The sequence below is a fragment of the Sander vitreus genome, chromosome 3 (assembly GCF_031162955.1).
Source record: "Sander vitreus isolate 19-12246 chromosome 3, sanVit1, whole genome shotgun sequence".
In the NCBI taxonomy this organism is placed as follows: domain Eukaryota; kingdom Metazoa; phylum Chordata; class Actinopteri; order Perciformes; family Percidae; genus Sander; species Sander vitreus.
Genome location: NC_135857.1, coordinates 20,714,101 through 20,722,862, shown reverse-complemented (window position 1 = coordinate 20,722,862; position 8,762 = coordinate 20,714,101). Strand labels below are relative to the sequence as shown.

At 39.7% G+C, this 8,762-nt stretch overlaps 1 protein-coding gene across 2 annotated transcripts; it reads right to left on the bottom strand.

The window, feature by feature from the left end:
* Positions 1-348: 348 nt before the first annotated feature.
* LOC144515531 (acetylcholinesterase-like) lies at positions 349-8,481 on the bottom strand. 2 transcript variants are annotated; one of them, XM_078246472.1, is made up of 10 exons: positions 8,395-8,481; positions 7,206-7,514; positions 5,082-5,316; positions 4,219-4,351; positions 3,982-4,133; positions 3,647-3,833; positions 2,851-3,161; positions 2,082-2,291; positions 1,831-1,988; positions 349-1,287 (listed from the first exon to the last, which is right to left on the bottom strand). In XM_078246472.1, the coding sequence occupies exons 2-10, from the start codon at positions 7,504-7,506 to the stop codon at positions 1,193-1,195; spliced, it is 1,782 nt and encodes a 593-aa protein (XP_078102598.1). In that variant the 5' UTR covers positions 7,507-7,514; positions 8,395-8,481; the 3' UTR covers positions 349-1,192. The 2 variants fall into 2 exon arrangements, with proteins under 2 accessions (XP_078102598.1, XP_078102599.1); XM_078246473.1 differs by lacking the exon at positions 2,082-2,291.
* Between the last annotated feature and the right edge of the window lie 281 nt (positions 8,482-8,762).

Sequence of the window (8,762 nt, the reverse complement as noted above, 5' to 3'; positions counted from 1 at the left end):
TTTTTGGGGGCATTTCTGCCTTTATTGGACAGGAAAGCAGAGAGATATGAAAGGGGAGAGAGAGAGAGGGGGGAAGACATGCAGGAAAACCATCACAGGTTGAATTCGAAACCCTGGACCTTCTGCGTCGAGGAATAAACCTCTGCATATGTGCGCCCGCTCTACCAACTGAGCTAAACGGCCACTATTCGCCTGTTTTTAATACTAATACAATGTTTCCCTTCCTTCATAAAAATTATATATATGATAAGCATGTGTACAACTCAGCGGAAGTAAGAACAATTGTGTTTTTTTCCTGTGTGTTTGAAGAAGCATAGAGTGCTTATCAGACAATTATAAATCAGTCAACCTAATACATAAAACTTTATTAAATCAAAGAATACCCCAGTGTTGATTAACGTTATATCCAAATCTTTAATGATCATTACATGGTTTTTACTGAGCAATACAATATACAACAAAGCCACACCATCCCTGATTGTCTTTGTAATGACGTAGTCTACTAGACATGAGAGTGGTAATAGATTTTACTTGACAACAAGGAAATAATGTGTTTTCTGCAGCTTGAAAATTAATTTGTGTAATTCAAGCTTCAAAAATTTTGAGTCACCTGCGTTATATTCAGAAACTGATCTCAGATTTGTCCAATACGTGTGCACTCAAACATTTCAATCAGTCTGCATTTAATGTAAGCACCATTTATATGCACACTTTTGAAAGAAAAACATAAACAAATGGAATTAAATGGCAGCTGTACATTTATCAGAACTGACTAGAACAGTTATCATCAATAACGTTCACATGTCATAACATAAGCTACTATTTGGTTGTTGTGCATGGTACAATACCAGTAACTGCAAAAGAAAAAGTACTGCTTCCCTCATTAGGACCATTCAAATTTTAGCATCCTAAAATATAGTTCCGTCAGAGCTAGGGAGAATGTTATGTATGCAGCTGCATACAGTGGCTTTATGAAGTAATCACTGTGAATGCTGGTTATTGTAATGTTCCAAAAAAACAGGAGCATTTGTTTACCTAAACCACACACTCCATAAGCAAAAAAAAAAATTATTTAAATATACAATTCAGTAGGCCAATCACAAAATGTTTTAAATAACAGTAAAGACCAAACCACTATATTTTATGTAAACTGTTGTATATGGCTGTATAAAACGTAGGTCTCATCACTCTATCAATAGGTTAAAGTTATAACCAATAGAATGAGGAGGAAGGTGTAATTACAGTGGATTATGAGCCCATTTGCTTTAACACAAGACCGAAGATCATCTGTGGAGAAATAGGCAGACAGAGAGACTTTTATTTTGTAATCTTTCACAATAGAATTGTTGAAAGATAGCTGATTTGTGCAATGTGATTTAGTTACTATCATTTTCATGTTCTGTTCCTGTCACTTTCAATAAAATTGATCTAAAATACGGTCATATTTTTGCATGATGTGTGTGTTTGTGTGTGTGTGTGTGTGTGTGTGTGTGTGTGAGAGAGAGAGAGAGAGAGAGAGAGAATAATGACCACTGTGGAGAGGTGTATGAGTATTATTAGTATTATTATATTATGAGTATTATTCACCCTGTGTGTAATCAGTGTTCAGTGAAGTGATGACTGACCCTCCTCTACTCCCACTCACACATTCAGAACTGTGGTGACGTGGAGGGGTGCAAGTCAGGATACAAATCTCCTCCACACGCTAAACCAGGCAAAACGCCTCCCTGGCAGAGACTGACGCAAGGCCTCCTACTCTAATAACTATATAGAGTTCTGTGTGTATGCGTGAGATAGATAAATAGAAAGATAGATAGATAGATGTTTTACCTGATACTTTTTGTACTTTTGGCATTAATTTGTTCCAGAGGTGACACTTGTTAGCGCTCATCATCCTCTTTTGTTCTGGATGGTTGTAGTTCAGAGTGACATACGCTTGCTGTTCCGGAGTGAACACGGGCCAGTTAGCTCCATCAATGCTTGGATTACTGACAAAAACAAAAGCCAATTTAAGACAATTCCACAGTGCCATGAAGGTCCCTAAACAATGAGTGACTGATTGGCTATCTGCTTATGCATACCCTGTATGGGCAAAGTTGGCCCAGTGTTTTATAAACTTCTTGGTCATGTTCACTTCATTCTTCGTGTATCCCAGGGATACATTCAGAGGCATTCCGAAGACAAATTCTATCTCGTAGCCGTGCATAACACCCATCCATTCTGGCCAAGGATTGACGGAAGACCGGTGGTCAAATAAATAAAGGAAAGCCTTACCACCACGTTGAGAGTACCTGGAGGGAAATGGCAATATTGATCTACTTTTGGACTGCTAGGTCAGGTTAAATTAAGAAAATAAAACACAAACTTATGTAACAAACACAAAAAACAAGAAGTGACATTTGGTCCTATTTTATGGGACCCAACCCATCCAGTTGGATAGGGCAGTGTTCAGCACTACATGAAAACAGCCCCTTATTTATTTGGATTATAGTACCACATTGATGCCAATGAGAAGAGCCCTGGCAAAAATAATAATAATTGTAGGGTCATTCTGTAACAAGTTGACAAGTTGTAACAAGGCTCAATAACATACAGATCCAAATGCACATTTCACGGTAAATTACTTTTATAAAGTCAACAACATATTTTTACTTCTCTTGTGCTCATCATGATGAAATATTTAAATGATTGCCAGGGTGATGACTTTCCAGAGTTGTAACATTATGTCTCATAATACTATAAACCACTGTGCAGCATATTGGCTTAAGTTTAAATATGTAATATGTAGGGCGGTGCCTGAAGACAATGGGCCAGACAAGGCTGAGGATATACCATAGTATTGCTCTTTACCTGTTAGCAAACTCTAGCACAGGACAAACAAACAGTTGGTCTCCAACCAGACTTCCCAGCGAGTCGCGATTTTTCATCCTGTTATTCTCATCTGTCCAGTCAGTGTACTGGAAAATAGCCGTATCTTTTGTGACATCACTTGCACGTGCCATTGAAATCGCCACTCCTTTCAGGAACTCATTCCTGGTGATGAGGCTCTGACCGGTGATGTTAAATCCAGGCATTCCATAAACTAGGAAGTAGGTCCCTTCATCCCTGTTTAGGCCAAACAGGACCTCTGTCTTTGGGAGGGTACCGGTACTAAGCAACACCTGCAGGGAAAAACAAAAAGGTAGCTGGTGTTTGTGATGCAAGATGTTTTTCAATTTTTGTCAAATAATATTGTGATAATTTCCCAGTGAGCTTAGTTTTGATGACAGCTGAAACCAGGATACAGCTAGTCAATGTTTGACATCTAATTGTAGGCAGGTTACATCTTACAAAGATTATCAACTAAATATAAGTATGCATTTCCATGTGTGAAAGCCTTTAAAGTGCGGCAACCTGTAAAAATAGTAATTAAAATGAATAAAGTATCTCAAATGCTAAATTAAAAAAAACAATGGCTTTGGGTGATTGACATTTGCTATCAGCTATACGAGATAAGATATTGAAAATATATAATACTTATAATACACACAAAAACACACAACATGTTACATGTGCAATAGGCACATTTATAAATTGGCGTCTCCACACACACACACACACACACACACACACACACACACACACACACACAGACACACACACCTACTTCGACTGTATCTGGTATGAAGTCCCCATCAACATGAGGGACAAAGGGTGTGGCTAAGATTGTAGGCTGTATTAAAACGTCGTATTGCTTTATTGAGATTTTCAGAGGATCAGCCTGCTGCAGACAAACTTCCATAACAGCTGGAGGAGACGTGGGACAACCCAGTAATGTTACCAGCTTCATGGACCTGGATGTTAGCGTAGAGAGGTAGCAAGTCAATTGGTGACAGAACGAATGACGAGGAATGTGAGGGAGAAAGAGACACATTTTAAACAAATATTTGTGACAGAGGGAGTGAAAACATTTAAGCAGGTGACTGAATTAATACACCCTACCTGCGCCAGGTCTCAGTCTGGCTGATTGTGGCCCAGGGTGCATTAGGAGAGCCACTCTGCATCACAGCCCTTTGAAAAAGACCGTGGCTGCCTGGGGAGAGCAGGTGGAAGCCCACAGATGCTGAACCAGCACTCTCCCCAAACAGAGTCACCTGACAAACGAAATCACTTGTTTTTATTGTTTAAACTACAATTTAAACTAATGTTGTTGTCTGATTTTAGACGAAAACATTTTACCTTTGCAGAATCACCTCCAAATGCAGCTATATTGTTGGCTACCCACTGGAGGGCCAAGCGCTGGTCCAGCAGGCCTACATTGCTCTGGATGTTCTTGCTGTCAGGAATAGACAGGAAACCAAAAGCTCCAAGTCTGTAACAGATGAGCAGAAGAATGAAGAAAGACGTTAACAGAATTTAACTGAAGATAATTCCACCTACTCTTGCAGATTCCACATCCCATCTAAATGAGTAAAGAGAAGGGTATTGCACATAGTGGTAAGGACTTTCCTGCACCCTAGCGGCAGCAAATGTAATTTGCAGCCAGAATCAGTCGAGCAACTCTCTGTTGGCTTGAGAGCTGGAAAAACCAAATTCTGGTCAGGCCAATCACATTGTGCATAGAGTCGGTGGGCGGGCTTAACATAAGGACGGCAGAGTTGCGACGGTTCCGCGTGAATTCCCTGCTACTTGAAAACAAAGAAGATGACTGCTGCTGGCGAACAGCAGTCTTTCTATCAACTAGCGATGCTCTGGTTGTTTGTAGCGCTATCCTATTGCATGTAGTTGGAATTTGAAAGACAACCATTTATCCTGCCCCTCGGATTGAGCCCTGCTAATGGTGAGTTTCCAGACCCAACATCTTGATGTGGGTCTGGCTTGTCAGGCTACCTTTACTCGCTTTTTGCACCCAAACCATCTACCATTTTTTAATGAACTTGTGCAACTTCCAATGTAGGCAAGAATCAACTCTCATGCCAAGTACGTAAAGAACAGAACCTAATCCAAGATGTTCCCCTTATTGCTAATTGCCAATTAGTTACAGTTACGTACAGTAAATATGTACACTATTTTTTTTTTGTTAAATTTACTTCAGTTCTTACCTGTAATTCATTGATACCACAACAACACTTTCAGATTTACTCAAGAAGCGACCATCATAAATGTCCAGAGAGGATGTTCCTAGGGTGAACCCGCCTCCGTAGATCCAGACAAGGACAGCAGCAAGTGGTGGGGGCATAGGCTGGGTTTTGTTGAAACGTGGGGACCAGACGTTTAGGTACAGACAGTCCTCACTCACAGGAGTGTTTGGGTTCCACATTTCTGCACCTTTGAACCCTGGAAAAAATGACAATATTGTATCAATGTCAGGAAGGACTGATTGGGACTGTAATCTAGCAATTGCTAGATACTCTTATCTCTGTTCCCTCAGATGTTCAGTGGTAAACATACTTAAATACCATGTTTTGACCCAGTGTGATGACAAAGAAGGTCAAACATTCCTACCTGTTTTCTTATATATCCTTATAGTGTAAGTAAGGCAGGCATGGTGAACATACCCAACCCTCCAACCCTCCTTTTCAGATATCTCCAGAACTGGCTTGGAAAGTTCAATTTGCTGTTCAGTAAAGTTGAGGCCCTTCCTATATTTATTATGAATGCTGCATTGTGAGATCAATCCAACTCCGACTCAAATTACACTACTAATCTGCACAGCCAGCACTGTTCAGTTGTCAAATAGCACTGAATATTTTAACCCAAGTTATATTATAGAAGTTGTTGTTGTCCATATTCTGTGCTGTATCATTATCAGCCTGTATGTGTGAGCCGTGTTAGCTTCCATCGCTAGCAAGCTAAGAAATAACTTAAAGTTCAACTTCATTATGGTACTTGCAAGCAGTATTTTGAAATTAGATATTCATTTATATAGCTCTCAAACTGTTACAAAAGCAGTACACGAAAAAATAATCCAATTTGTCCAAAGCAGAAACAGCAGTCGAACATCAGTGCCTTCTGTCCATGTCTATCTGTGTTGTCATATCTATATTTGGAGTAAAGGGCATTTTTTCTGTACATATGCCTGGCACTGGTTGTAGCTGGCTTCGAAACAACTCTGACAGGTGGCTGTCTACAAATAGCTATGTATCCATGACCCAGCCCCAACCCATATCTTGAGTAGGGCACTGTATCAAATTTAATGCCACGCCTTTTATTCAAACATGTACTTAGCTAGACTCCTTCGGTACCTTGTCACACATTGGTCATCCAAGTGTAAAAAGTCCAACTCAGTCTTATTTAAGTATGCAGTTTGAACTTAAAGGAGCACCTTAAAGGGTTTAATTTAGATCATTTATTTGGGGTTCAGGCTTAGAGATTTAAAATGTATAACAAAACGCATGCACTACAAAACAGGGGATGATCAGTTGAAAAGAATTGAGCATTTACCAGGCAGGGACAGTGAGGCAAAGAGACACTATCAAGTTGCATCATGGGAAGTGTAGGATCCAAGGTTTTCAGAGGTTAGAATATTCTGAAAGGGACTAGAAGCCAGGATAACTTGGCCTCCACTGCATAAATTCTATCATTCTTTTCTCGTGAATCCCTCAATTATATGGAAGTTCAACTTCTCGAGGGACAAATTCATGTTTGTAATGATTGTGCTTACCTTGGACCCTGTACCTCTTACCACATTTCATTAGCTCATGCTAAGAGTTTAACACGTTAACAAAGGGTGCACATGTTTATGTCGTTTATTGGTGTTTTTTGCCCCCAGCGGCGCTAGGATTAGGCACTGGTTATGGTTAGGGTTAAAGTTAGGGTTAGGTGCCTTGAAGGCAGCAGTCGCAGTGCTGCCTGGAAGGAGCAGTTGGGGGCAAAAAACACCATTGAGCGTTTATGTCCATGGACACTATGCCACACTATGATAAAATGCTATGCTACTTATTTTGTTTTGCATGAAATAAAAACAAGATTATAGAAAATAAACATTTAACCATAATATAATTTGTGCTGAATATATGGATATTGTTTGCATATAAAAACTAATTGTGTGCACAGATATAATTTTCTTTGCATACAAATAAATAAAAAAAAAATTGGGACTTTATGGGCTCTGTCTAGTCTTAGTGTGACATCAAGTACTGGCTGACATTTCAGACAGGTGTTTTTAATCTTTGGATATCTTTTTGGCAGGGATGTAACTCACACCATATATGCATGTAGGCTACCTGGAAAGGCTGTATCCGGCAACTGGTAGCAGGAATTTGGGAATCTGGTGGCATCCCTCACCCCTTCCCATCTCTCTACTGGCTCTGGTGCTCTGAATCTCAGTTTCCCCAGAGGTGGTTTACCATAAGGAATTCCCAGAAATGCTCTAACATCACCACCCAGCCCTGGAAGTAACTTCCCTTGAACCTTTCCATGCCTGGTGTTGATTACAAGGTCATCTTGGGTGGCAGATGATACAGACTGGAAATTAGGTAACAGAAGAAGAAGGGCGAAGCCATTCCACAGATATACTGTTGCCATGGAAAATCCTGGGGAGAGAAAAAAAATGCAAAAACAAACACTTTATTATTCATCTTTTTATATGAAAATGTAGCTTATTAGATTGAAATATAACATTAAATAACAAATAGGCCTGTAACAACTGATTAAGCCAGAACACCACAGACAGTCTTAACTCTACTCTATCACAAAGAAGTTATACTTTTATACACAGGTTTCTCATTTTCAAGCTTTTTTGATACAGTACTGTGGGCGATGACACCTTCAATTGCGTAAAGAATTTGAGTGTTTTCGTAACTGCTGAAATGAACACATTTATTTTTAACCCATGTCAGTGTAGTGTCCCTGTGCTGTTAAAAACTAATCCCATTTATTAGCCTACATATTTAAGAGTATGATATAGTATAGTATAGGACAGTAGTGCTTAAACCAGCTGGCAAATTGGTTAACTGCATTCAACCTACATATTTTGGTAAACAAAGTGTGGATCAAAGTTCTTCAAATAATACAGTAATACAGTAGAATATAGCAGAATGGCGGGTGTGTGCGTGCGTGCGTGCGTATGTGTGTGTAAGAGAGAGAGAGAGAGAGAGAGAGAGAGAGAGAGAGAGAGAGAGAGAGAGATACATAGCTATACGGGGGTCACTTTCGAAGCGTCTTAATATACTCCTCAAATATTTGGAAACAATAAGGCCGTTAGCGAATATAAATGTGTCTGCAGACGGGCAGCTGGCTCGTGGAGGCGCTTTTACTTTCAAAAGGCACAGACTGAACAAATAGCGAGCTTCCAGAGGAAAAGCCGCGCTCAGATTTAATAGGGACGCGCTGACTCCTTCAAAGTCCTTAATAAAAACATTTCCTGATAGTGAATGTACAAATACCAAATTATAAAAAGCCTTAGTGACGTACCTTGTCAGCAGTTTGTGTTTCGCTGGAGTGAATGAGGACAAAGCATTGATGGGGTGAAGAAGGCGTGGATACAATCCCTCTGTCCAGTCTCTGCTGGGCTGGCCCTGTGCGTCACCCACAACTACAACTGCTACAAAAACAGAAACTATACAAGTATGAGCAACACTTTACATTTACTCTAATTAACTAAATAGCACTATTAATAAAAATTATAATAATTATGTCTTAGGCGTGCAATATCTATGCTCTAGCCTATTTATATATTCAATACTATAGACAGGTCACCTGTCAGATGCAATGTCTGTCCAGTGGTGCAGTACACAGAACCTTTACGTACCAGTGTAACAATTAAATACAAGTACATTTTT